Source organism: Diplotaxodon limnothrissa, linkage group LG3, assembly GCF_057381915.1.
Source record: "Diplotaxodon limnothrissa isolate DT_005_m linkage group LG3, D_limnothrissa_male_GT1.1, whole genome shotgun sequence".
Classification (NCBI taxonomy): Eukaryota; Metazoa; Chordata; class Actinopteri; order Cichliformes; family Cichlidae; genus Diplotaxodon; species Diplotaxodon limnothrissa.
The window spans coordinates 7096724-7120931 of NC_140598.1; the positions used below are offsets into that span (position 1 = coordinate 7096724).

At 42.3% G+C, this 24208-nt stretch overlaps 2 protein-coding genes across 7 annotated transcripts in view; one reads left to right on the forward strand and one right to left on the reverse strand.

Moving 5' to 3' along the window:
• Positions 1-24208, forward strand: part of LOC146634344 (protein NLRC3-like) — a 329883-nt gene that overhangs the window by 273239 nt on the left and 32436 nt on the right. For 2 of the 6 annotated variants that reach the window (XM_085376895.1, XM_085376914.1), the window contains 3 exons: positions 2064-2237; positions 7175-7221; positions 7370-7911. In XM_085376895.1, the coding sequence (XP_085233021.1) occupies positions 2064-2237; positions 7175-7221; positions 7370-7911 (763 nt within the window). Of the gene's footprint in view, positions 1-2063; positions 2257-7174; positions 7222-7369; positions 7912-24208 lie in introns of those variants that run through there. The other 4 variants (XM_085376899.1, XM_085376906.1, XM_085376896.1 and 1 more) reach the window with 3 other exon arrangements.
• On the reverse strand, positions 21007-22533 carry LOC146634346 (uncharacterized). The gene is made up of 3 exons (XM_085349076.1): positions 22501-22533; positions 22250-22423; positions 21007-21639 (listed from the first exon to the last, which is right to left on the reverse strand). Exons 1-3 carry the CDS (start codon positions 22531-22533, stop codon positions 21007-21009), a joined length of 840 nt encoding a protein of 279 aa, XP_085205202.1.

Here is a 24208-nt window from a genome sequence, read left to right on the forward strand (position 1 = left end):
TCTGGTGCAAATTACTGACCTCTGTCATCATTTTAAGTGGGGGAACTTGCACAATCGGTGGCTGACTAAATACTTTTTTGCCCCACTGTATATCCACAAACATGTCCTCTACATATTCATGCTGTATTTACACACACATACAGAGGCTGTTTGTCTCTCACACACCGACAGGACACTGAGAAATACATCATGTTAAATATACCTGCAGACTTCCAGCTGTGCACTTTGTCCCTGTCAGCTGTGATTGCCATGGCAACCTTGGTGTTGTGCGCGATGCAGGGACGTGTTCAAAGGCAGACGTCTGGCAGCAGCATCATATTTGATGCACTATCTGTACTGAGTGTGCCGACTGTATTTCAAATGTCCCACTGCTCTGCAACATGAATCACATGTTCTGCACGTTTCTGTAACTCCCAGGTAACCATGGTTACCCAGCCACGCCCAGTAGTCTCCAGAGAGACCAACAGCTGGTTCATGTTGTAACGCCGTGGCTTTCGTAGTCTCTCCTTTTTCTACAGCTCATGTGTTCTTCTTGTGATGCTGCGTCTTGAGGCTCATACATGCCGTCATTTGTTGATCCTAAGAACGTTCCTCAGACCGACTTCTTCAACAACAGATAACTTTAGTTGTATCAACACTGCCTCCTGGAACAGTTTAAAATGAACATGTCAAAGATCTGTACCTGTCTCCATGTTTCTGTCCCCGCCCCTTTCTTTCTGTCCTGGGTCATGTGAGCGCTGCAGTAGTATTAGGCCCACCCTCAATGCTCCCATTGGCTGAGACACATAATGACGCCCATTTCAAGCCAGCACTGATCAACATCCCTCCTGTGACCCATGGCTTTTATATTCAGAGCCAGTGAGCACTTTCACAATAATCATGATTTTTAAAACTGTGATTAAAATAATTGCTGACGTTAATCAGTTAATGAGTTAACGAGATTATAACAGGTTAAGTTGCCCTAATAATTAGACTTTGGTGACAAACTGATGTGATCTCCATGTTTCCTTTGTTGGACTGTGGGCGAGTGTCAGAACTGAATGTACTGAGTAACATGTAGAGTTTAAACATGTGTCAGTTCCAGTTTTAGACCTCTAAAGTGCAGCTATCATGTTAGGAATATGTTAGGAATAGACAGGAACACTGAGCACACTGAGGTCAAATCTTTATTTTACCACTCGCTGCATTCTTGATGTTCATGAATTCAGCAGCTTTATGATTGTCTGCAGCATTAATCTCATATTTCCATTAAAAGTGTTGAATTTGACTGTTTGATGTTCTTTATGATCTCTGGCACCAGTTCATCTGTAGGCTGAGCTCAGTCCATCCATTTAGTGAAATGATGTTTAAAGGTCTCCTTGTTCTGTGAGCGTGCACAGATCCTGAAGTAGAAAGCCTGGGTTAACAGAGAAATGATCATCACTGTGATGATGCTCATCATCTCTGACTGGGATTTGAGGTTTTGTCAAAGCAGCAAAGAAAGCCTGGCTATGTTGGACTGGGTGTGGAAGCAGCTCCCAGTTTGAGTTCAGGAGACAGACACCCTCTCTACTTTGAAGATCAGCTTCAAACTTTCCTTTTTGATAAAGCTTATAGTTCGAGTTGGATCAGGTGACCCTGAACCATCCCTTAGTTATGCTGCTATAGGCTCAGGCTGTTGGTGGACTTCCCATGATGTTCTGCTTTCTTCTCCCCTCTTTTCACTCCTGATGCTTTTATATGTCACTACTGCATGTCCTTAACTTTTGTCTCTCTGTTTTGTTCTTGTCTCTCTGAGCTCATCTCTTCTCTTTCCCCTCACCCTGCAACCAGTCATGGTAGATGCTCCTCCTGGAGCCTGTTTTCACTGGGAGGATCTTTGTGTCAAAGGGAGTTCTTCTTCCCACCATCACCAAGTGCTGCTCACAGTGGAGGCGGTTACCTTACACTGTTAAACAGCTTCAGATGACTGTTGTTGTCTGTTGGGTATTGTCACTTATAAATAAAGTTACAATGGATGGATAGATGTTATTGTGACAAAGAGAAAACGACTGTTGACAGATTGTTGTTTTGTGTGTCTGCAGTCTGTCAGGCTGTCTGATCACAGAGGATAGCTGTACTTCTCTGGCCTCAGCTCTGAGCTCCAACCCCTCCCATGTGAGAGAGCTGGACCTGAGCTACAATCATCCAGGTCCCTCAGGAATGAAGCTGCTGTCGGCTGGACTGGAGGATCCAGGCTGGAGGCTGGACACTCTCAGGTATGGAGAGAAAATCTGATAGAGGAGGAAGAGCTGGAAACATTTCCTGTGTCTTTCACTCACTTCGTGTTTGTTTCCTGCAGATGAGACATGAACAATCACACATGCAGGAATATTTTCAGGGACAGACACACTAGTCTAGCTGGATAGTTCATGGATATTTATGTAGGGGTCTCCAAGGAGTCTGTTTGCAGGAACATCTAGGTCACAGGTGTACCTGAGATAGATGCCAGTGTACCTAATAAAGTGTCAGCTAACATTTGGAAATGGAAGCTTAAATAATGACAAACTCTACATTCACAGCTGAATTCACAATAAATTTGTTCTCAAGTGCACATTTTTTGTTATTGTTCTCAAACAACAGAATGAGAATTAAATATTGATTCTAACAAGGCCCATAAACAGCATTAGCTTAGCAGCATTAGCTTATCAGAGTTTCCATCATGGTCACACAAATCCTTAGCAGAGAAAAGTGGCCTACTTAGCAATAGCTGCTCAAGTTGTATAAAGAAAGGGAAAACAGTATTAGCATTAGCTGCTAATGGCAGCTTACTTAGCATAAACTCTTCACATTTTTATAATGCAAGGGAAAGGAGTCACTCATGGAAGCCTATTTAGCATTAACGTCTCACATCATTATAAAAGAAGAGAAAAGGGTATTAGCATAAGCTACTAATGCTTATTCACCTCAAATTAGCTTTAGCTGCTAATGGTAGCCTACTTAGCATTAACTCCTCACTAATATAATGCTAATTCACATCAAATTACCATTAGCTGCTCATATTGTTATAAGGAAAGAGAAAACGGTATTAGCATTAGCTACTAATAATTATTCAGCCCTAATTAGAATAAGCCTCTAAAAGCAGCCAACTTAGCATTAACTCCTCACATCGTTGTTACCCAATGGAAAAGAGTATTAGTATTAGCTACTATCATTTTTAATAAGTAAGAGAAAACAGTGTTAGCATTATTGAATAATGCTAATTCACACTGAATTAGAATTAGCTATTTACAAGAGCGTACTTAGAATTAGCCGCTCACATTGTTAAAAAGTAAGGGAAAACAGTATTATTAGCACATAATGCTAATTCACGTCAAAGTAGCATTAGTTAATAATTAGCCGCTAATGGCAGTATACTTAGCATTAACTCCTCACATTGTTATAATGTAAGGGAAAAGAATTAGCATTATCTAATAATGTTGACCTTGGCCCACTGGAAAAGTTCAGAACTAAAGATTTAGGAGTGTTTCTCGATAGCTCTTTCTCATTTGAGAAACAAATGAATTCTGTTATTAAAACCAGCTGTAAGGTTTATATTGTTGATTGTCATTTATGCTTAGAAATATTTACTCATATATGCTTAGAGTTGTATAATCGATTGCATGATGATAGAGGTTTGATCCTGAGTAGTCTGTAAAGACTCTGTGTGCCTTCCAGAGTGCTCTGGCATGCACACACCACTTGGGGCCATGAGAGAGGTCGTACCCTCTCTTACTGATTTATGGTGTAGGACAGGGGTCTCAAACTCAATTTAGCTGGGGGCCGCTGCAGGCAGAGTCTGGGTGAGGCTGGGCCGCATTAGGTTTTCCACAAGAAAGGCATGGTTAAAAAATTCCAATCTTCTCAAATCTCTTTATTTTTATTTTTTAACACAAAATATGAAAAATAAATAAACAAATTAAGAATTAATAAGAAAATAAATCAATCTGTAATACATAAATAAAATAATAATAAGATATTTTTAGTCAGTGAACTTGTGTGTATCTTTCAGGCTTCTATATCTGCTGTATTTAGATTGAAATGTCTGTATTAACAGTTCTATAACCTTCTTCTGTAGAAAATGAACTGTTCTTCTGAACATGGCTTCTCTTGCCTACTCCTTGCTGCTAGAGACCTGGCAGCGTTTCCTCTCGCATAGCCGAGCCAGATTTGGCCGGAGGGAGGAAGCAGTTGCGACCCTCAGTATGTCTTGAAGATGATCATCCGTAAGTCTGGACCTGTACTTGGACTTATTGAAGTTCAAAGTGGAGAAGAGCTTTTGGCACAAGTATGTGCTACCAAAAAGGCACATGGTCCGCTTGAACATTCGGGAAAGCCGAGGGAAACTAGGGCTCAAGTCTCTCAAAAATTGTCCAAGCGTGTCTGCTTTTCCACTCACCTCCCTGAACTTTGCTTTGAGTTCAGAGTTGCACTGCAGCTCAATGAGCTCCATTTGAAGCACAGAAGGGGCATCTTGCACATCAAAGGAGAAGGGGTCCACAAAAATGTGAAAGGTGGCTCTGTGTGTCTTGAAGTCAGCAAATCTGTGATCAAATTCCTCCTGTAGCCTCAAAATGACATCAACATACTCGTCAGCACTGAATGGTGTGCCTGCATCCACGAGTGCCTTGCATGCTGGGAAATGGCAAAGGTTTGTCTGAGAGAGCTGAGCTTTCCAGAGCGCCAGTTTTGTGGAGAATGCTCTCACGTTGTCATAGGCAGCACTGACAAGTTGCCCCTGGCCTTGTAACGTCTTGTTCAGTACATTAAGCTCATGTGTCATATCAACAAGAAAAGCTGAGTCCATGAGCCATTTGGGATCAGTTAGCACAGGAACACTAACTCCATCCTTCTCCATGAAGGCTTCACTTCTGCTCTCAACTCAAAAAGTCTCTTTAATACATTTCCCCTGCTGAGCCAACGTACCTCAGTGAAGTCGAGCACATCCCCATATTCTGACTCCATTTCCCCTAAAAAAGCACAGAAGCTTCGGTGCTTTAAGCCCCTGGATCTGATTTGGTTGATGCATTTCACAACAATAGACATCACATCGTCAAACTTCAGGCATTTGCTGAAAAGGACCTGCTGATGGATGATGCAGTGCAGAGCAATGGCCTCCTCCACGCCTTCCTCTTCCAGTTTGTTTTGTGCCACCAGTCCATGTTTCCTCCCTGTCATTGATGGCGCTCCATCTGTTGTTATTCCAACAAACCTCTTCCATGGCAAACCAACATTCTCAATGGCATCACACAGCTTGTAAATATCTGCTGAGCGGTGGTCTGGCCATGCATTGGAATTACTGTGAGTCTCAACGCGTAGAGAACGTCATTTCTGCTTCTTTTTCTTGCAACCGTAGCACGGCGATCGGCAGATAAAAAGCCGGTAGCAGTCTCCTTTGTTTTTACGCTCGATGTTCATGTCTTTCATGACGACACGAACACCGTGGCGTTTGCAGATGGTAGAAAGTGCAGGGATAGCGAGCGCAAAACAGGCGACTGCTCACGGCGCCGGGCTGTTGTTACAGGAGAAAGAAGCGGAAATGACACCGTGACATATAACAAATAACATCAGCTGTTTCTGATGTTAGTTGTTTTGACTGCTTTTACATTATATTGAAATATATGTAATGTTCATGTTTGCTGCAATGCAAACGGAGTGATGCAAATAAAAACATGGAGCCACAAATTACGGTGCGACCCTATAATTAGTCCGGGTTACCGGGGACTGTTGTTGCCGATGAACAGGTGTCGCTATGTGACTGCAGACTAAATTGGGCTGCATTGAGTTCATGACTTTTCTTTTATCCCGCCGCCTACGCATCACTGTGAGAGTTAATATGAGATCTCTCTCTGTGGAAAAATAACTTTAAATCCCACTGACGTGTGTATAAATCTATATACGTATAATGTCCCGCTGGGCAGCAACTTAAAAAAACAACTTTTTTTGAAGTGTTGTGAACGCAGCGCGCTGGGGCGAATGTCGGCGTTTGCCCAATAGAAAGGAGGAAGCCAGCCAGGCACAGGAAAGAAAGAAACACTCCAGGGCAACGCTGCTGGAACTTTGACTCATTGAGAAATGTTTCCCTGCTTGCATCAAGCCCGGCTGGTGTCCCCTGAGATCCATATCCCACCCTGATTGGTGGGTTAATTCAGCTCCGCCCACAACACTGTAAAGTGTCATACATTATCAAACTAACATTACATTTTCATATTAAGGTGGGGCCAAAAACTATCGTCCTGCGGGCCGCAATTGGCCCGCGGGCCACGAGTTTGAGACCCCTGGTGTAGGAGGACACCTACTCTGTGTCTGGTTAAGTATAAGAGCCCTTTGTTAGGGGGACCGCTGGACTCTTAGCACCAGCTTTGGGGTCACAGGGTCACATCTGGAACACACACACACACACACACAGACACAGACACACACGCACACACACACACACACACACTATGCACAGACTGGTACTCTTTGTTCATACCTGTGTAAGACGTCATAATGAACTTGTGCATATTCATGTAAGCTCAATAAAGAGCAGTGTTACGAGGGAGCAGACGAGAGCGACTGAGGTCAAGTGAAGGAACGGTGCTGTCACAGTTCTCTCCCTCATCAATTGTCTGGTTCCAGCGGTGGGTCTGTGCTAGACGACCCATCACCAGCTTTTTCCACTGGTTACCAGTACGTGGTAGAATCCACTTCCAGATCTGGTTGTCTTTAAATCTGTGAATGGATTGGCTCCATCTTATCTCTCTTTAACAAAAGAATCCAAGTGGAGCCCTCAGGTCTGCAGATAAGCAGCTTCTGACCAGAACTAGACGTAAAAACAGAGGTGAGCTTTATCGATGGCTGCAGCCAAACTCTGGAACAGTCGCCCTTCACATCAGGTCGTCACCAACACTGGACATTTTTAAAAGCCGGTTGGAAACACATTTGTACTCTGTAGCTTTCAATCCTGACCAGTCTTTATAGTCATTACTGTGTATGTTTCCTATTTTCTCTCTACTCTGTGCAGCACTTTGGCTCAAGCTGTTTTTAAATGTGCTGATAAATAAATGTAGATTTCTTTGAATAAAACAGTGGAGCCGAGCTTTGAGCTCAGTGTGTAACAGTGTGTGTGTGAGAGCCATGTAATGTCCATGTGTGCATGCTGACTGTGCTGCTCTGACCCCCCTCCTCCTTTCAGGGTGGAGCCTGCTGGAGTCCGATGGTTGAGACCAGGTCTGAGGAAGTGTAAGTGTGTTTTTAATGGGATTCATGAAAACAAAGCAGCACACATTCAACCATCTTCATCATGTCAGGAGTCATCATCAAAGTGTCAATCAATGAACAGATGATGGATCAATAACTGCAGCTGGATTGTGTTTGTTCTCTCCATCAGATTCCTGTCAACTCACAATCGACACAAACACAGTGAACACAAAGCTCCAACTGTCTGACAACAACAGGAAGGTGACACATGTGGAGGAGGTTCAGTCATATCCTGATCATCCAGACAGATTTGATTACTGGAAACAGCTGCTGTGTAGAAATGGTCTGACTGGTCGCTGTTACTGGGAGGTCGAGTGGAGAGGAAACGTTTTTATATCAGTGAGTTACAGAAGCATCAGAAGGAAAGGAGGCAGTTATGACTGTGTGTTTGGAAGCAATGATCAGTCCTGGAGTCTGTACTGTGATTATAATGGTCCTCGTTATATCAGGCACAATAACAGAGACACACCCATCTCCTCCTCCTCCTCCTCCTCCTCCTCTGTCTCCAACAGAGCAGCAGTGTATGTGGACTGTCCTGCTGGCACTCTGTCCTTCTACAGAGTCTCCTCTGACACTCTGATCCACCTCCGCACCTTCAACACCACATTCACTCAAACTCTTTATCCTGGGTTTTATTACTGGTCTCGTGGTTCCTCAGTGTGCCTGTGCTGAGTGGAGTGTAAAGAGTGTCTCCTGTTAGAGCAGGGGTGCTCACACTTTTTCCGCATGTGAGCTACTTATAAAATGACCAAGTCAAAATGATCTACCCACTACAAAAATCCAAAACATATACTTATTTATAAATATATTGAGGATTCTTTATATCTACAATGTATATACATGCATAACCGCAATATCCAATATTTCACAACACAATTAACAATGTAAATTTTTTGTCATTACCTGAGTTTACTCTGATGACTTGCACTGAATTGAATCAGCCAGGGATGCATAGTCCGGACAGTAGCTGCTGACGGCCAGCCTCAAACACACTTCCAAATGTTCATCAGTCATGGTGGAACGGTACTTGGACTTAATGATGTTCATGTGGGAAAATGATGACTCACATAAATAAGTGGAGCCGAATAATGCAGTCAAAGAGGCAGCACATTTCCTCATGTTGGGGTACTTTACTTCTGTGAGTAAGTTCCAGAACTGTCCATGATCTCTGGACTTCAGCTCAATGTCAGCTTGTAGTGTCAAAATCTCATCTTCCACTCCAGAAGAGTTCAGGTGAAATAGTTTTGCAATTTTTGATGCGAGTGAATCGACATCAGCATCTTCCCGAAAAGGATAGCACATGAAGGTAGCGACTGGCTCGAGCAAAGAAAAGTCTTGAAAGCGTTTGTCAAACTCTGACAGACAATTGTCAATCTGCTCTGTGTAGCGTGCACTGTCAAGTTGCAAACAGGCCATCCCTTGCATCTCCAGCTCTGACGCCAGGTTTTGAAAGTTTATCAAATCATGGCGCTGCAGCTTTAAAGAGAGATGTTGCATCTTTCGTTTGAAAGCATTAACTGAGCTGATCATGTTGATCACTGTTTTGTCTTTTCCTTGCAGCTGTAGATTAAGGTCATTCAACATGTTTGTCAGATCGGTTAAAAATGCCAAGTCTAACAGCCACTGACCGTCATTAAGTTGCATGTATTCTGCTTGTCCAGCTACACGGAAAAACTCCTTAATCTCCGGACAGAGCTCTCGAAATCTTTGCAGGAATTTCCCTCGACTAAGCCACCCTCACGTCAGTGTGTAGCAACAACTCAGAGTGGTCGCAGTCAGCCTTCTCCAGATGTGCACGAAATAACCGTCTTTGAAGAGATCTGGCGCGAATAGAACAGGCGATCTTCGTTGCAACATTCATGATCTCCTTCATGTTGAGCATTTTAGCGCATAACGCTTGTTGGTGGATTATGCAATGGTAATTTAGGAAGTCCGGGAAAGCATCGTCCTGCCTGCACTTGGCAATAAATCCATTCAAGCGGCCAACCATTGCGGGTGCTCCATCTGTGGTAATAGACACCAATTTGTACACTGGGAGCTGGGTTTTCTCGATAAAGTTTTTGAACGACTGAAATATGTCCTCTCCTCGCGTCTGTTCTTTCATGGGCAGGACTGTTAATAGCTCTTCTTTTGCAGTGATATCAGTAAACACCATACGAATGAAAATGCACACCTGGGCTGTGTCATTCACGTCCGTAGATTCGTCCAACTGCAGTGAGAAACACTGGCAATCTCCGATGTCCTTCCAAAGTTGCTGGGTTAAATCCTCCGCCATGGCTTCACAGCGCCGTGTAACTGTACTTCTTGACAGCTGGAGAGCTTTGATCGAAGATGTTATTTCTGCCTTATTTTTAAAGTCTCGGAACAATGAGTCAGCTGCTTCAACGAATGCCTCTTTTACCATCTCTCCATCTTGAAAAGACTTCTTGTTTTTAACGATGATGTGACTCACCCGGAACGATGCTTCGGTGGCGGCTTTCGCTTTTGAAGTTTGTTGTGTGAAAAATGACTGCTGTCCGGACAACTGGGATTTTAGTTCCTTCACCTTTTTCTTTCTTAGCTCGCTTTTCGGCGGGAATGTAGTGTCGTATTTTCCGTGAACAGTTCGAAAATGCCGCTCCACATTTCCCTTCTTTGGCATTGCGATGGCAGCCTGGCAGATGAGGCAAACGCACTTCGAAAATGACATCGTGAAAAAAAAGTCCTCCTCCCATTCCGTATGAAAGTGATACGTTTTTGTCTTCTTACTTGGTCCAGCTCCCTCACTCATTTTTAACCCTTTCTTAGGTTTAGAAAAAACCGAGAGCTAAAAATTGGAGTTAACTCGCTGACTAGCTTGTCAGTTTTACTACACTTCGCGCCACTGTTTGCGCATGCGCAGCAACCTAAGCGTCAGAAAAAATCCGATGTCATCTGACTGGCTTCCCTGTATCAATCAAGTGACGGGATGGATGATAGGCTGGCATCTATTTTTTTAATGCCATGCGATCTACCAATACTACCTTTGCGATCGACTGGTCGATCGCGATCGACGTATTGAGCACCCCTGTGTTAGAGAAACACTCTGACTGTTGAACAGATAGTTCAGTCTGTACATGTCTGTCTCTTTCACTCACAAACACGTTTTCAGATTCATGGATTCAATCAGTTGATGTTTGAAACTCTTCTAAATGATTCCTTGTAAACTTCTTCCTCTTCAGTCACAAACAAACAGGAAGTGATGTCACATGTGTTCCTGTCCACACAGCAGAATGAGTCTATTGCTGACAGTGATGTACAAACAGAGTGAGCATTTCTGAGGCCCAAAATAAACTGAGTAGTTCACTGAATGAACAATGGACTGTGAGCTCAGTTCCTTCATCATTAGTATGGATTATATATGTATATGTATTATATTAGTATCATATATATCAGGTGCTGCTGCTTTCAGTCATTGTGCAAATGTGCTGTTTGTAAGCTTGTAAAGCTGCAGTCAGCTGAGACTGAAGAAGTCACCTGATCAGTGAGCAAACGTTTCTGAAAACGTCCAGATGAACAGAATCAACCTTTTGGGATCAGCCAGCAATGCAGCATCATTGTTGTTCAGCTTCAGAGGTTTGCAGGAATGAACTGATGACCAGAAACAGCTGCAAAGTCCAAGAAAATACCAGCTGGAGTTCAGCTGCATTTGAAGAAGTCAAAGAAAAGTAAGGATGGCAAAGGGCGACGTTTTCTTCCAAAGAGCTGCAAACATGGTCGACGCCTCATTAGAAGAATCATCTGGACATTTGTGAGGAACTCTAACCAAGAAAGCAACGTCACACAGATCCAACAGACAGTTTCCATGACTGCAAGTGTTGAGTGGAAAAATGCTACATTGCATTATTGCATCCTCTCACCACAGGAGGCGCTGTTGGCACCACTGATTGCTGATCAGCTGTTCTCTGATGATCTGATTGATGCTGTGAATAACGGGACTCACTGAACTCTGTGACACAGTGAAGATTACAGAGTTTAACTTCACCCTTTAAGACTGACCACAGAACCAAGTCCGCCAGAGCTTTTGTTATATTTTTACATGCTGTGGAGCCATTTGTGGGAGCATTTCAAGTTGCTATGCATCAATACAACTGTTATAGCCCTAATTTTAATAATATGTATGCATTAAGTCCATAGTAACTACATAAACTGCAAAAACAACCTCTGCTCATCCAACTCTGTGTGTATCAGGATACATTTGGTTCATAATACACAGAAAAATCAGAGTTATTACCTGTAATAAATGTGAAAGATTCCTGCAGTGATAACCAGGCAGGACTGAAACACATCCAAGCTGTCACCACGGTAACAGCACCGCCCATCCACAGGTGAGGGGAGGAGCAAAAAGAGGGACTTTGACCATTTTATACTAAAAACACTCAACTAATGTTTCTAATATGAAACAAATAAGCCCACATTAATGTGAGCGTTTATTAAATAATAATAATGATGATTTCCTCCTGATCTCATTTCCACAGCAGAGAAAACTGTGGTGTATATTGAGGTGGAGGGTGTGGTCTGTGGCTCAGGTGTAGAGTGAGGGTGGGGTGCACCACAGCAGCATGCTGGGACTGCTGAGGGTGGAGGAGGGAGTGATGATGACATCAGAGCTGCAGCACAGAGACCAGTGAACACACAGTCTGTTCATCTTTGCATAGATACAATATACAGCACAATATTGAATGACAGACACGCTGTGGGAGCTTCCACAGATACACTGACGTCAGCATCCAGAGTCCTCCTGCTGCTCCCCCCTCAGAGCCCCGTGATCAGCACCAACACATTCAGTTAGATGACAGAGTCCAGCTGCAGCTAGAATCAGCTCCCCTCTGTGAACAACAGCACAGCGTCAGTGTTTCACACTCAGTGAAAGGAGGAAACAGCAGAAGAACACCATGTGTGCTACGTTTCCCAGGACACACTACAAACTGCACAAATACAGAGCAGCACGTGGAAGGACCTGGAGCTGCATTTACAGAGCTGCAGACAGCGTGATGTCCTGTATGGACAGGTGGAAGGAACCAAGTCCTCAGCTGGAACACTCGTGTTTGTCCACAGACAGGAAACACAGCAGGAAACTTCCTCACAGAAGTGCAGCTCATGGATAACACACTTCCTGTCAGTCAGAATGAGGCTGCAGCCAAACACAGAAAGGTGTTTTTGTCCAGATGAGCCCAGAGAAGAAACACGAGTGTTCACAGACATCAGAAGCTCAGAGAGGTGAAACATGAGGTTGGAGTCCTCGTCAGCATCCAGAAGAGCTGCTGTGAAACCCTGAGTACTCATGACAGACTCTGATGGCACAAACACATCATGATTCAAACAGAAAGACAAACATGGAGCTCCTGATCCTCCTGCATGAGAACAAGCTGACATGAGCGCTGTGTCTGAGAGTGTCTCCCTGTCACAGTGACAATAACACAGCTGCTGCTCACAGTCATTAAACTGACCTGAGGTCAGCTGTGCTCCTTACATATGAACCATGTGACCTCACATCAGTGCTGTGGATGACTGTAGTCATAGAAGAGTAGAGCTGTAGCAGGTGGTGTGAGGAGGAGGTGGTGTATTCTAGTTAACGCAGTACTGAAACACTCCAGCAGAGGGCGCTGTTAAGTCCTTATTGTAACACAGTTACTGTGTGCAGTTAGACTTCATACATAATCTGCACTTATTTCCATCAGACATGCTGTCAGTAAATGATTGGTTTCTATTGATTCTACTTCCTGTTGACTCGTTTGATGACAGTGAAACAATCACAGCTGATTGTGTGATGATGTAAACTGTCACTGTTACATTCAGTGTGTGTGACATAATGTTAGTGCAGGCTGATAACAGCCTGGTTCTGTTAGAAACACATGAACGTGTCCATAGATCAGTGTGTGTTTAACATGAGAGCTTCAGCCCTGCTGATGTGTTAAATAAAGACATGCAGGAAAACTGATGAGACTCTGAAATAACTCTTTATATTTATAATGTAACTCTGCATCAAAAGAACAACAAAGGATCCCAGACAGGTTTCTGTGAACAAAGACCATTCTGATGTTTCTGTGTTTCTAACACTTTGACATTATTAGTAAACAGACTGCAGTGAGCAGCATTTATAAAGAGCTTCTATATAAAGATATGACAGCTGTTTGACAAGTTTATCACTCTGTGTTTGGACCTGATCAGTCCAGCTGTTTACTTGAAACATGTTCATTTACCTGTTCTGTTATATTCATGTTCTTGTCTCTGTTGAAAACACATTTTAATGTCCCTCAGATTTTTCTCCCAGATGAATAAATATAAAAATGACACAAACTGACTGCAGCTACTTTTTGTCCTTTCTGTCAAAAACCTTCATGTGACTCATGAGAGACACGTTTCAGCTGTTTGTGACAGATCAGAGGCCAACAAGTCATTTATAACACTTTCCATCATTGTTTAAAGTTCTCAGTGTTTCTGTGGTGCTGTGTATAGGATCTCCCAGCATCATCACTGTGCTGTCCAATCATTGTGTGCGAGGTTACCCTTATAGTGCGATGTGTGTTTGCACAAAGAGAAGCATGTGTGTCAAATATAAATAAGCACAGAACAGAAACAGCTGCTCGTTTCTTCTGTTTAGAGTCAAGTTAGTGTTTTGTGTCTTTGTTTGAGGCCTGATGTCGAGCAGAGGTGTGTGTAACTGCACTGCTCTGTTATATGTGTGAAGTGTGTGCTTCTCTTCAGCATCATCTTTGTCACTGCTGATTCCTTTGTGTCATCATGTGTTGAGAAGAGAGAACAGTTATAACGGAGGAGCAAAAGGAAGCCCTGAAATCTGCATCAACAAGGAAGTGTTGGCTCACCAGTGATCCCAGCAGAGCCACTGGTTTGGCTCCAGTTGTTCTAGATTCAATGATGTTGTTGCTACAGATACATGTCAGCATCTTTATTGAATTTTATATGAAGCAGAAATGGTGTCATTAGGAGAAGAAGAGGAGAACAAGTCCGGCGAGGAGGCAGCAGCTCTTAAAGATGAAACAGCAGCTCAGCCCTGAGCTCAGAGAGCTGCACATGAAAAAGCTCCTCAAGCAGATCCTGTCAGAGGTTTGTCATCAACAGGAGGAACTGTTCACATCATAGGATGAAGATGCTGTCAGCTGGATGAAGAAGGTTATTTAATGCAAACGTTCACACTGAAGTCAAATTGTTGTCGTGTTGAACAGATTCATGTACTGATCGTCTCCAGAATGTTAGAAGAGCTTCAATGAATCATTAGAAACAACTTACAGCTGCACAGCTGTGTCAAACACATCTGTGTGTCATTGTGGGATTGTTGTGTTTCTACATGTGACACACGTCTAAAACATGCACACAATCTGAACACAAACAGGGACTCATGTGTTCCCACAGCCAGATGCTGAGAGCCATTTCCTTGTAGTCCTGTGTCTACATACATGAACCATTAGATGTTATTGGAATGATTGTCAGCTCTGATAGTTTCATGTGTGTTTAGCTGGACGCTGTTTGATCCTCGACATGTTTAAAGGTGTCCAGTCCTGAGACACTGGGGCTGGAAACAGCTGTGATGTCATTGGACTGTCACACAGACAGAAGTGCATGAAGTGAGCAGCCGAGGAGCCGCTGATGTTTTGGATTCAACAGCATTTGAAAGGTCGACACAGACACATTTGCACACAGAAAGCTGAATCTGTCATATGCCACAGTGAACTCACTGTTCAGTGTTTTTCAGGAAGCTTCTTAACTGCCTCTGCTGCCAAACAAGCAGCTGATGTCCTTGAGAAGAAGCTGAAGAAGTCTTCAACAACAAATACAGGATACCAAAATACCAAAAAGTTCTACTTTGGTTTCATCTGACCACATGACATTCTCCCAATCCTCTGCTGTATCATCCATGTGCTCTCTGGCAAACTTCAGACGGGCCTGGACAGGCACTGGCTTCAGCAGCGGAACACGTCTGGCACTGCGGGATTTGATTCCCTGCCGTTGTAGTGTGTTACTGATGGTGACCTTTGTTACTTTGGTCCCAGCTCTCTGCAGGTCATTCACCAGGTCCCCCCGTGTGGTTCTGGGATCTTTGCTCACCGTTCTCATGATCATTTTGACCCCACGGGATGAGATCTTGCGTGGAGCCCCAGATCGAGGGAGATTATCAGTGGTCTTGTATGTCTTCCATTTTCTGATGATTGCTCCCACAGTTGATTTCTTCACACCAAGCTGCTTGCCTATTGTAGATTCACTCTTCCCAGTCTGGTGCAGGTCTACAATACTTTTCCTGGTGTCCTTCGAGAGCTCTTTGGTCTTGGCCATGGCGGAGTTTGGAGTCTGACTGTTTGAGGCTGTGGACAGGTGTCTTTTATACAGATGATGAGTTCAAACAGGTGCCATTCATACAGGTAACGAGTGGGGGACAGAAAAGCTTCTTACAGAAGACGTTACAGGTCTGTGAGAGCCAGAGATTTTCCTTGTTTGAGGTGACCAAATACTTATTTGCCACCCTGATTTACGAATAAATTCTTTACAAATCCTACCATGTGAATTCATGGATTTTTTTTTCACATTCTGTCTCTCACAGTTGAAGTGTACCTCTGGTGCAAATTACTGACCTCTGTCATCATTTTAAGTGGGGGAACTTGCACAATCGGTGGCTGACTAAATACTTTTTTGCCCCACTGTGTGTATATATATATATATATATATATTTTTTTTTTTTTTTTTTACATACATAGTTTTTTGTGTCCTTATGGTTCCAAGCGCTGTCACCAATCTTTGCATTTTGTTATTATCTCATGACACTTGTTTAATCAGCTACCATCTCTCCTGTGGACTTTTTAATGTCTACAGTCTCAGACCAACACAGCCCTGCCCTTCCCATATTAGATTCTTGATGAATGTGTGTTGTTGTTATTCAGCCTGGTTCAATGTGCCCCTTTTTAACTTTGAGCACCCGCCCCTTTAAACCTCTCTGCACAGCCCTGCACTGAACTCACTATCTTCTCCCTCTAACAGCCTCCACATGTTCTCACTGTAATTTCCCCTCATGAATGAATTTATGCTGCACTAATGTGAATGTTTGCAGGGAAATCAAACGCATTTCACACGCAGTACTCGAGCTGACTTACCTTTGTTTGAATGACGACTTGTACGCGCTGACTCCACAGATAAGGTACGAAAATATATCAGGCTACGTCTTCAGGGTTTCTACTCCACGGCCGTATTTCATACGGGTCCACATTTCCACTGCACGCTATTTTCTGCAAGTACCGCCGCTTCGCCTCTGGACGCAATCGGTCTCTATACAGTCCGTTCTCTTTTGAGCTGCTTTTAAGCATCTTGTAATCGTCGTTCCAACACAGTGTGTTTGTTTTGATTCGTAGACCTCGAAAATGGTGCCGCGCTCCCACAATGCATTGCGGCGTGACGTCAACTCCAAAGCCCTATAGAACATGTTCTTTTTCATTGTCAAAATTATCAGGAATAAAGAAGAAAACTGATTCAAAACCTGTGGAACCTGCCAAAAAACAAGTTTTACTGCAAAGGATTTCTAGATGTGAAGGTTTTGTGGCTTTTTTCAGTTTCTAAAACAAACTCATTTGTACAGAAGGATATGAGGATGTATATGTCCGGTGGTGGGTTTTTTTCTTCTTGATTTAATGTATTCATTTATCTCTTCACTTAATCTTTCTTTATGTTTTTTTTTTTTTGATTTGGCATGAGTGATTTCCGGTCCTCACTCCAAGCCAGTTGGTGGCGGTAATGCACCACATGTTCTATCACAGCTGCGTCCGAGAGGACAGGAAACGTCTGTATGCGTCTGCAAACCAGGTAACTACACTCAGCTGAGCCTCTCTGCTAGTCGTTATTAGTTGGAGGGTTTTGCGTCACTTTCTCTCGGCTTGATAAAGGGCTGTATAGAAATCTCTGGTACGTAACACGTAACGTCATTTTTAGGGAGCGTCGCAGAGAAGTGAGGCTGTTTCTTTGTTTTTGTCGAGTTTTGATTGAAGACATGTTTCCAGTCCGTTTTTTACTCGTTTGTTTTTTCATTAATAACTTTACATTATCACAGAGAACAAGAAGGCGCTTTGTTTGTCACATTCACCTTATGTCTGTGAAGGTTCTCAGTCATCCAGGTCATCGTAGTCAAAGGAGCTTGCAAAGAAAAGCGTCTGGACTTCTTTAAGTTACTTGAAGACGTTTCACCTCTCATCCGAGAAGCTTCTTCAGTTCTAAGGTCAAATGGTGGAGAGTCCCAGATATAAACCTAGTGGGAGTGACCCCCCACAGAGGGACAAAAGGACCCCCTGATGATCCTCTAATCACCTGAGCCAAGGTGTGAAACTGGGTGTGGGCCCCAATCAGCCAGAGTTTCGGGTGAGTTCATTGTGAAACCTGGCCCCACCTTATCATGCGAATTCCTGAGGTCAGATGGCCCAGGATGTGAGTGGGCGTTAAGGCGTCTGGGAAGGATCTCAAAACTGGATTATAGATGGCAGAGAGTTGGTGTCGTAAACCCCGCCTCTGTTCAAAGATGGTCGCTCACAGTGGACATAGATGCTTCTTTCACTCCTCTTTCAAACCATCTGTCCTCTCTGCCCAAAATGTGAACATTAGCATCCTCGAAAGAGTGACCTTTATCCTTAAGATGCAGATGGACTGCTGAGTCTTGTCCTGTGGAGGTGGCTCTTCTATGTTGTGCCATGCGCTTGTGAAGTGGCAGCCACTTGGCAGCCACAGTGATAAATGGCTGAGATGGCTGCAGCTGTACGTGTGAGGTACCTACATGTTTCAAGATGAATTTGCAGAGATGTCATGTTTGGTGCTTACAGACATCACACTGCATTTTGTGATTTCGTAGCTATTGTTGTGATATTTCGGAGCTTCCCATGATCACCGTGACAGTCATTCATTTTAACATAACCTTTCTATTCCTTTCAGGGATCCTCTTTTTTTTTTTTGGTGAGGAAGGTCAGCAGCTGTGTCGACAGGCAACAGGTAACGGCATGCTTTTCTGTTAGTACTGTAGACCTTGGTCTGGTGCTCTTTTTTAGTTTAACACAGTATTTTCATTTGCCGAAGTGTAAAAAGCTTGTTCCAGGAGAAACAAACTTTAGTGAGTTCTGCAAAATGATTCCCACCATTGCACACTCTGTCAGCCTCCAGTGTGCCCTTTTTTTGTCCTTTAACTGAAGAAAGTCGGTAGTCAGAATATATGAGATAAGTGAGATCCTCATTTTGCCTGCTCATTTCAAGATACAACATTTTCACAAACTGCTGTAGGATAACCTTGCTATTTGTCTTTTCCAACACTTCTACATTCATCCATATTTCCTTGTCTGCTTCTTTCCAGGTGAAAAGTACCTGAAATGGGTGAAAGATTTTGTTTCCAAAAACAAAAGCATGTGCGTTCACCTGAAGAAGCCAAGTGGTGCTGACCTGTGGATAGAAGAGCTTGAGAACACCAAATACGACGGGGATGATGATGAAGTTAACGCCTGGGGAAAATTCTACCTTCCCGAGATTGTAAAAATGCAGGTTATTGGTGTGGTAAAGGGCACCTCATGTCCATGTGACGAGCTTGTGCTGATGACGCGTGAGGACAAAAAGCTGTACGGCTATGACGGAGAGGAGCTGCATCTGGTGGCTTCCAGTTTCCTGGAACTATGTGACAAAACGATAGAGTATCCAGCATCCAAGCGCTACTACAATGGAGAGGCCTTCAAAGATATGGTGAGAAGTTAGACTGCTAAGAATAAGACTGGGGATGCCTAGTGTTAGAGATCAATCACCTGAGCTTTTCTTTGTATTGTTGTGTGTTCTGTTTAGACTGAGGAGGACTGGAAAAAAGTTAAGATGAGTGATGTGGGGAGGAAACTGCAGGAAGAACATAAAAAGCTGGTAAATGAAACCCAGTCAGCGTTCGTAAGCCTAATATCATAGGTGGGTATTGGAGCTGAGTATCATCACTGATTTCTAGAACCTGTTCAATTCCAATTCACAAGGTCCCAATTAGATTCCATTTAATTCTTACTCAGAGAGTCAGAAACATTATAATTCTGATCATTTATCAGTACTGACACTTGTGAAACTTCATCAGAGGTGTGAGCATCACAGCAGATGCTTTTGTGTCAAAGTAACTGAGGATAAAACACAAAACCATGAAGCAGATTTTCCTGGCCTAGCTTTTTACAGTAGATAACCTTAAAAATATTATTCTGCAGTAGAACAAAAGCAGACGAGAACCACGACTCAACAAATGTACATTGGCTGATGCTGCTGAAGTGATTCAGAGGTTTTAATAAGAGGTTTTAATAGAGACACAGCAGAGCATTTTGCAGTTTCACTTAATTTGAAAAAAATAAATAAAATTTGGTATTGAACAGCAGAAATGAGGCTGTCTTGTCGGAAGTCATTAAAAAAAATGGCTGTAAACAACGGTAGACTGCTTCATAACAAGCAAGCGAATAATGCCAAAAACAGAGATTTGAGATGGGAAACGGTGTTCTTAAAGTACACTGAGAGAGGCAGAGAGCTGTGCTGTGTTGTTTTTCTGTGTGTGTTTTAATGGTGGTGGAAGCAAACCAGCAAAAGTAAGAGGGAATTCATGACAATGTTTATGTCAAGCGAAATGTGTCTTCTTTTGCTGCTGGTTTGGTTAGAGAGAGACAAAACGTGCAGCTTCAGGATCTGAGCAGCTTTCAGCACCAACGGCATCACAGCTCAGACTTGGATTCAGGATTAAGCCCTTTATGTTTGACTGTAGTGATTGTAGCTCTGTCCTTGTTATTAATCGCTTTAGTCAAACACAGCTATTGTTTGCTGGGATGTGTATATCCTTGACAGTTTGTATCTCAGAGTTATCAAAGACACTGTGGATAATCATCAAGAGATTGTTGTTCTCTTAATAATGACCTATTTGATTGTTTGTTTTTTCTTCTTCTTACAGATTCTGGTATTTGGCCAAAAGAGAGCTTCACAATTCTTGGCTTCACCTGTGGTAGAAAAATGACTAAAGTTATGCAACACTCTCTAAAATTAAAGCTATGCAACGCTTTAACATGAATGGCGAAGGAGTGCATCTCTTTCACCGTCTCTTCCTGTCCTCTTCTCAGTCTTTGTTGTGGCACCTCTGCTATGTGTTATAGAAAGCACTTGGAATCATGTTCAATACAAAAACACCAAACTCGTGGGATTGCCCTAGCAAGCAGTTGGTAAAAACTAATTAAAACTGATATATATCAGCTTCACTTTCTAGCTGCAAAAGCACGTTTCTGCAAAAGCATGCAGTTTCCTGTCAGCACTTTTTGGCACAGAGTGTACTCAGAGTTAGGCCTTTCTTATATAAAGCAATATAATCAGCATATAAACATTTAAGATGATAAATTTAAAGCTCAACAGTAACTGCTATAAATATTATAACTACACATGTAGTGCTTTTGCTTAAGTAAATTATAGTTGGGATCATAATAAGAAAACATGTGTTTTTATTTTCTGTGTACCCTGGGTACAGACCAGTATAAATATGGGATTCTTCCCAATAAATGCTGTCTGATAATGCTTCATATTGCATTAAACACTAGATATGTAAGCAAACAAACAAAAACCCATAGAAGCCAGTTTTAATTATTAAATGTGACAATTACATGGAGATGGAAAGTAAACATGCTTATACACGTCTCTGTGATTACAGAAAATCCACACAGATGCTGTCAGAGCAGAGAATCTTTGATTTATCAGAATGATGAATGCAAATGATTTCATGAAATCTCACTCTTGTTCTGGGTTGTAAAATTCACCTGTCCAGTTAAACCGAATCCTTTGCAACACGGTTCTAAGAACCCTACCAACCTCATCCTCAGCTCTCTGCCTGTTGTCCTTTTCAGCTGAGTATTCATCCACATGTGTTTCAACTTCTCTCTCATTTTCAAGCAAATTGCTCAGGCTCTCAGCTTCAGCACAGTTACCATATGGCCACTCTCTGAGGTCTTCTGTGTTCAAGCCAAACAAATTCTTACATGATCTGCAAGGCTTCATTCTGGCACCATCACGGAGACAAAAAGCCTCACACCTGATATTTCCAGGTACTTCAATTGTTCCATCAAAGTAATCTTTCTGGACTGTGTTTGGATAATAGGTCATCACCGCACCAGATACATATTTATGCCATTTGCTAAGACAGGAGGCAGCAATCATAATTTTCCCAGCGTTAGGACCTTTGGTGGACATGGAGACTCCGCAGTACCTTTCTGATTTGTTGGTTTGGGATTTTTGAGAAATGCAGATGGTGGACGAGACGAAAGCTGTTTTTTTATTATTCTCTTCTAAGTCCAAGTCTGTGAGGAGATCTTGCAGACTCTGCTTTATTTGCTCTTCATTCTCTGAGTTATTTTGCAGGACGATCTGAAAACAGTTACAGATCTGGTCAAAGTGTTGCACCTGATTATATAGTTGTTTTTCATAGAAAGTTGATCAACATGTTTGTTTCGCTGCTTGACTTGTTTAACTATGCAGGACCATTGGATGCTTTTGGTTTAGACATTTTAAGATAGGGGGTGAAACATGTCACAAAAATCTATTTAATTTTAAATCGATAAGCAAAAATCCATCTTTGTTCTCACTAATTTATAATTAAATTTGCTAATTGACCTTTTTTTTTTTTCTATTTTGCTATGCCGGGCTGTCAAAACACGCTGAATTTAGAGTCTTTGAGCTGACTTAACAGATCCAGCAGCTACACAGTGACAGCATCATATACGCCTTGAAGACTGTAAGCATCTCCAATAATGAGTCTGTTAGACATTATTTAGAACTAACAAATTCTGAAGCAAGTCTCCAGCTCTCCTGCAGTCTCTGTGTTTGGTGGAGAAGTATAGCTAGAAGCATATGTTGAAGTATAAGGTACAGTATGGATTTTCTTTGGATTTCTCAGTAAAAAAGCACTTTGCATTATACTTTCCTAAAACCTGGAAGTTTGTCAGATTGACTGACAATGTGAGAAGAGTTATCTTACCATGTCGAGCACACAGGAGAAGGGACTTCGCCTGGGAAGCTGAGTCGAATACAACTTAAAAGGCCTGGGATATCTTCTCATTAAAGAACCCAACACAAAAGGATTAGGGAAGATTTCTTCTGGAGAAAAGGGGATGTTGTTGATTTTGCCCAGAAACAACATGCTGTGAAGGATCTGTTGAGTGAAAACATATTTGCTTATTGTTAGTAGTGATAAACAGGACTGTCTTAAAAGTGTCAAAGGTAACACACCTCATCCACCAAGTGTTGACTTCCCGGAGTCATGTAAGAGCCCCGAACCCTCCTCTTGGTAATCTTGTAGGCATTAGTTTTGAACCTCCTTTGAGAAATTGTTGTCTTCTAAAATGATAATGATCGAGCAGTTAGGGATTTAAAAACACAGGAGATCTGATAACTTTGGCTACAGCAGAGTCTGCAGACATACCTATTTTGCTCTTGGTCGGCCTATTTTAAACATGAGAGAAAACATAGTTAGTGAAATGTTGATAACATACAATGACTATCATTGGTGGCTGAAAAGATGCCAGGTAACAAGTGAAAAGCTGCTACTTACCATCGCCACAGTCTAAGAATGAAACAGGAAACACTGAGCGAGTTGCCTCCATCTTAAAGCTGTTGATCATGTGATTTAAAGGAAAGCCACACCCAGCTCTTTCCTGGAATTTTACTCGACTGTAGAAAACTGCTCCATTTGCCCCGCCCACCCATGATCTTTAATATCTACCAAAAACAACCTTTGGTTGTCAGTAACCAGCCGATCGTTTTCGCGATTAAAAAATGACTTTGTGCGGCGGCGTTCCCACCGCGAGCAGAACTCCGGCTCAAAAACCGCTGTTTTTGAACACTTTTATTTACTTAAGCACTTTAATGGGCTTACTTTGAAACAAAGTGCGATTGAATGATTATTGTTATGTGTTGCCTTGAATTCGGCTATGCTGTCTGTTAGACAGTTGTTTTCCTTTATTGTTGTTTTTGTATTGTTTGTAGCGAACGCTACTGGACTGTATAGATTAAGCTACGTAGCCAAGATGATTAATGATTTAACTGTTGTACATTGGTTGATGATGATTTGCATTGTTACATAGGCTTGCAGAAAAATATATTTGTTTACCGATAAACTGAATCGAACTTGATGTGCTAATGGACGTTTTTCTGACCTACAGGTCAGGTTTTGTTCCCTCCCTTTGAATTAATCTTCTTCATATTGAAGTGGCGAGCCGGTAGGACCATTCTTTGTTTCCCCTCTTTCCCCCACTTAGCCGTCTTTGGATTACGGACATATTTCCCCATTTGTATGAAGCTGGACTCTAAGGAGGAATACCTTAAAAGTGAACTTTAAAAAGAAGAGGACCAAAAAGGACTTTTGCACAGAAAGATCACAGCATTGATTTATTATTTAATTGTGGGCATTTATGTTGTGTGTTGTGTTAATTATTTTGTTCCATTTCCCCTGTCCTCCATTTATTCAATATATTTTTGGTACAAGATATTGCAGTCTTTGGTCTCATCATTCACACCATCTAGGCTCCATAAAGAACTATTTCTTCTGCGCGTCAGTCAGTAAACTCATCCATTGAAATAAACTAGTCCTTAAATAACTTTGAGTTACACAGTGGCAAATGTAATAGAGAAAGACACAGGGCCACCTGAAATCTGTCGTCCTATCTGATTCAAAACCAACATGTAGGAGAATCTGGAATCTTTGATTTTGAGTTAAAAATAAAATATGGATAAAATGCAGAAATGTTTTTACTAACATGTACTAACAGAGACTTGGAGGAGAGAGACCTAATGTTTAATAATCCACATTTCACTGTTTTACTCTTTGGTTCAGATGTGGATACTGTATTGTTCTTTCTTTGTGATTGTTTAAGTTGTTTGTTGCTGGTTTTTAGTTTGTTTTTTGTCTGTTTGGAAGCTGACACAGTCTCTATGGAGA

Coding starts and splice junctions, on each gene's coding strand:
- LOC146634346 (XM_085349076.1), bottom strand. CDS start 22,533: ATGACTCCGGGAAGTCAACACTTGGTGGATGAG. Junction 22,424..22,500: donor GTCAACACTTGGTGGATGAG/GTGTGTTACCTT, acceptor TTCACTCAACAG/ATCCTTCACAGCATGTTGTT. Junction 21,640..22,249: donor TCTCCTGTGTGCTCGACATG/GTAAGATAACTC, acceptor AACTGTTTTCAG/ATCGTCCTGCAAAATAACTC.